This window comes from Trichechus manatus, unplaced genomic scaffold, assembly GCF_000243295.1.
Source record: "Trichechus manatus latirostris isolate Lorelei unplaced genomic scaffold, TriManLat1.0 scaffold00170, whole genome shotgun sequence".
NCBI classification, from domain to species: Eukaryota; Metazoa; Chordata; class Mammalia; order Sirenia; family Trichechidae; genus Trichechus; species Trichechus manatus.
In genome coordinates, this window is record NW_004444106.1 from 5,711,182 (window position 1) to 5,715,634 (window position 4,453).

At 58.3% G+C, this 4,453-nt stretch overlaps 1 protein-coding gene across 1 annotated transcript in view; it reads right to left on the reverse strand.

Moving 5' to 3' along the window:
- Positions 1-399: 399 nt before the first annotated feature.
- The window catches only part of MOGAT3 (monoacylglycerol O-acyltransferase 3), a 4,870-nt gene continuing 816 nt past the window's right edge, over positions 400-4,453 (reverse strand). Inside the window, 15 exon segments of the mRNA XM_023740983.1 lie at positions 400-553; positions 641-847; positions 1,409-1,497; positions 1,499-1,529; positions 1,531-1,573; positions 1,842-1,886; positions 1,889-2,045; positions 2,293-2,363; positions 2,451-2,555; positions 2,731-2,952; positions 3,155-3,384; positions 3,505-3,640; positions 3,760-3,944; positions 4,061-4,235; positions 4,387-4,453. The exon segment at positions 4,387-4,453 is cut by the window's right edge and continues 36 nt beyond it. Coding sequence (XP_023596751.1) covers positions 400-553; positions 641-847; positions 1,409-1,497; positions 1,499-1,529; positions 1,531-1,573; positions 1,842-1,886; positions 1,889-2,045; positions 2,293-2,363; positions 2,451-2,555; positions 2,731-2,952; positions 3,155-3,384; positions 3,505-3,640; positions 3,760-3,944; positions 4,061-4,235; positions 4,387-4,453 — 1,917 coding nt within the window.

The following is a 4,453-nucleotide window of genomic DNA, read 5'->3' on the forward strand; positions in this document are numbered from 1 at the left end:
TTCAAAGCTTAACCTTCCATACAACTCATCTCCCCAACTCTGTTCTGGTGTCCTATAGCTCTTGGCAAGCAGGTGGCTTTATTTACAGAGAGAGAAGTGGCCGAGAAAAGGGAGAAGGGCTTATCTATGGTCACACAACAGAGTTAAGTCTCCCAGGGAACAGAATTCAGGGTCCTGCTACCCAAGCCAAAGTAGCAACTCAGGATGGAAATGGATTACACCTGAGCCTGCTAGCTTGGCATAGGAATGGGCCTGGCCTGAACGGGCAGGCACCAGACTGTGCGCAGAAGTGTGAGAGTGAACTAACTTTTACTGGGGGGATTGAGCAGAGCCACAGGTGAGGGGGTCTCAGCGTACTGGCCACGGAGGCTCAGGGAGAGGGAGGGGGCGAGGCCATGGCTAGAGGAAGGTGAGGTGAGTAGAAGCAAGGACACCACAGCTTTCCCTGTGCTCCTCAAACAGTTGTTCCAGAGTCTTTATGTAGAGCATGTGATAGTGGTCACCTTCCTCCCCAGTGGGGTTGAGGCGCTGGGCACCTGGATGGGGCAGCCCACTGCAGGGAGAGGGAGATGCTAGGTGAGATGAGAGGACTCTGCTGCCCACATGGCTGATGGCAGCCTTCCTCCCTGGAGATGGGCACTCACCTACAGTGGTGATTGGCATGACAAAGGGCAGCAGGCCCCAGGAGTCAGCCAAGAAGAGACTGCGGCCTGCGAAGATGCAAGGAGCAAAGCCTATGAGCTTCTTGAAGGACACCTGGCATCAGTACTGCCAGAAGTCTGTGGCAAAAGCTTTAACTTTGAAGATATCATTCTCCCCAAAGGAGTATACAGGTACCAGCGAGGCCCTGGGAAGGGGTAGAAAGAGAGGTGGGTCATCAGGCTAGTAGCTCCTGAACTGCCTCAACACAGGTGCCTCAGAGGCTGCATGTCCCTCCCATACTTCAGGCTTCCACGCCCCAAGACCTTTGAAACAAACAACTGTCCATTAAGAAAGATCTGGAAGAAGGGACTCATTCTTTGAGAATCAGTTGTGTACTGGACCTTCACATATCCATTTTCTCATTCAGTCTTTACAACTACATTATTGCAAGGTAGCACGAGCTCTGTTTCCCAGATGAAGAAACACGGCCAAAGGCTTGTCTTTGAGATAGTGCTAGGGATTTGAACCCAGGGCTTCTGGGCCCCAGTGGCCTACTTTGTACACTCTGATCTTGCCTCTCTCAGAGTGGGATGAAGCACAGTGGGGGACATTGTGTTTGGCATAGAGCAAGCACTCAAGCACTGAAGTGGGCACACTCCCTATGTAGGACAGGACCTGGATGTGTGAACCCATGGAGGATGGAAGCTTCAGGCGTAGGTAAGCTGGGAGCAGCAGACCTGAGCTGGGTGCCCTCACACACACTCACCTGTGCCCCAGCACCAGGCGCACAAAGGCTTTGTGCTTCCAGAGAGTGAGGCGGTGCCAGTCTGGTCCAGCGTACAGGGATTCCTGGGCAACCCTCGATGATGATGATCATGGCCTGGCCAGGACAGGATAAAGTCTAGGCTGTGGCAGCTCGCAGGACACACTCCTGTAGGCATAGATACATGGGGAGCAGTAACCACCACCTCCAGGGCTCCTCAGACCCTCGTCCCACCTTTTAGTATAGGAAGGGTGGGCCCCATGTACCGTTTCTTCTACCCTCATCCCACTTGGTGTTAGCCTCTAGGACACTTGCCTAGAAGATAGTCACTGATATCAACTCAAAGCCTGGTCAATGTTCAGGCTGGGTCTCTTCGGGAAGGGGTGGGGGTGGTATTCTGCCAGGGGACACCTCCTACCACGCAGCTGAGGCTCACCAGTGCTCATGACGTAGTTGCGAAAGATTGGAAGATTGAAGAGGCAGCCAGTCCCATCAAGAAGGGCTGAAGCCCAGAGAACCGCTAGGAGAAGTTGTTGCTTTTGGTGCCAAAATTACAAAAGGCCCTGCTGCACGTGATCCTGTGCAGGTGAGCGCCCATCAGGTAGTTCTGGTTGGGAGGCAGCTCTGCTGTTTTCACCAGCTTTGGAAAGAGGCATAGAAGACTTTACCAGCTGAAAAGGTATTCCTCCACCCCAGTGGACTTCAGAGTATAAGGCCCTGGGAGGGGATGGAGGGCTTAGGGGACCCACTCTGAGCACCACTCCACCCCTACCCCATTGCCTGTGCCTAGGCAGCCCAGGTTCAGGCTCCAGGATCAGAAGAGGGTGGACAGGTGTGGGAGGTGGGAGAGGGTGAGAAGGCAGTCTATCTAGAGAGTAACCTGTCACCTTGATAGGAAAATAATCCCTTAGGTGTTTCCAAATTGTCCAGTTTCTTATCCACTCAGAATCCCTTCCATCTGTGGTCAGAGAGGTCTGGATGTAAGACCTCCTAAAGGCACCCTCCCTGCCAGCTCTTATTATCTGAACGCTTGTCCCAAACTCACCTTGGCTGGGCGTGTCCCAGTCCAGGTAGAGCCAGGCCAAGTAGAGAACAGAGAATGACCAGAATGAGGTGAAGAGGAGGAGGAGGAGAAGGGAGAGGAAAACGCCTGGGTAAGAGGTGAGAAGAAAAGGAGGTAGCTTTTTCAACTTGGTCTTTCTGTTCAGACTCTCCAGGGCTGACGGTGGGCCTCTCCCTCTCCCTTTGTCCTCAGGGGCCTGGGCCATCGGCCCAGTCACTCTCCCTCCAGTTCCAGGCACCCATGCCTCTCCCTCTCCTCTCACCCAAGAAGAGGAAACTGAACCCAAATTGGTAGGCGGCCACTGTTTCTAAACGCTGCTTCTTCAGGGTTTTCCTGGTGGGGGAGGGCGGAGGAGCCGTGGAGACCTCCACCCCAGTAGCTCCCCTTCGTTGGCAGGGCTCCGGGTTCCAGAGGGCGGGCAAACGAGGGGTTTGAAGCCCGTCTGGGAAGGCTTTCTTGCCCCGGAGGCCTGGCGGAGTCGCGGCTGAGAGCGTGTGGGTGGGTGGGTGAGTGGCGGGGAGATCTAGGATCCGGAACCCAGATGTCTCCAGGCTCCTTCTCAGACTAATCTTTCAACTTCCTCTGTCAGAAGGTCCAGGCTGTCCGCTGGGCGGGGCTGGAGGATAAGTGGTGTGCGAGGGAGGGACCGCCCCTGGATGCTGGAGGAACTGGTGTGAGGAGCGGACAAAGCAGGCAAGCCCGCCGAATGGGTCCTAGCAGGAGCAGGTCCCAGCGGCCTGGAACACCACAGCAGCGGCTGCAGCGCGGGCGGAAACCACAAGCCCCCCGGAGACTGTTTAATCTCGAGCGCCACGGGTCGGAATCCGGACCCGCGCCCCAGGCCTGTTTGCAGGTCTTGGCAAGGGTCAAGGCCACCCAGGAGCCACGGCCGGGCGCGTCGTGCCCGGACCTTACCCTGCCGTGTACAAACACAAACACACAACGGCTCTGATTTCCCACCTTTAATTTCACTCCACACCCCAGGCCCTGAGGGGTCCCGGCAGAGCCAGGGCGCGCCTAAGTGAGGACGAGGTGCTCGTGCGCGGGGACACCATAGTGCGCCTTGTGCTCCTCGAAGAGCTGCGTGAGCCGCTCCACGTAGAGCGCGTGCAGCGTGTCCACCTGGGCCTGGCTGGGCCAGAGCGTCCGCTGCACACGGATCGGGGCCCCCACTGCGGGCAAGATGAGAGGCGGGATAGGGCGGTCGCTGGGGCCCACTCCCGCCCGCGGCGTGTGCACGGGGCAGAGGTCAGGGCTGGGGAGCGCCAGGCAGAGGCTGTGCGGGGCTCACCGACAGTGTAGATGGGCGTGCGGCAGGGCAGGAGCAAGCCCCGGCGGCCGTAGAACAGCGGCAGGGCCACGCGCAGCAGCGGCTGCAGCGCTTCCTGGGCGGCCCGCAGCCACGAGCCCGGCGGGTTGGGGATCTGCTGGAAGAGTTCGTTCTCTCCGAACGAGAAGACCGGCACCAGGGAGGCCCTGGGGAGGAATGCTGCGGGTGACTCCCGGCTGGGGGATGGGGAAGGGGCCCTTCCCACTCTTGTCGCCTGAGGGCAGCCAGGGCGCACCACCCCGCGCCATCCCGGGTTCCTCACCCTTGTTCCAGCGCCAACTTGACGAATCCCTTCTGATTCCGGATCCGTAAGCTCAGATCTCCGGGTTTTGCCTCCAGCGCCTCCAGAGGCCCTCCCACGACCAGGACAGCCACCTGGCCGCCCCCAGGCCGGGACAACAGGTAGGAGGCACTGGCCTTGTCTGAGGAGACCAAACCTGGGGGGACCGAAGAGTCTGGGAAATCAGATTCGGGTCTTCGAGTGGGGCATCGAGAAATTGGAGAGAAGAATCCCAGGAAGGGAGGAAGGCGAGGTAGGAGGCAACTGCCGGGGCTTGGGGTCCTGTGGCTGGGCTCCCCGCTCCTCACCACCACTCATGATGTAGTCCCGGAAGACAGGGAGGTGGAACCAACAAGGTAGCATGAGCAGGTGCGG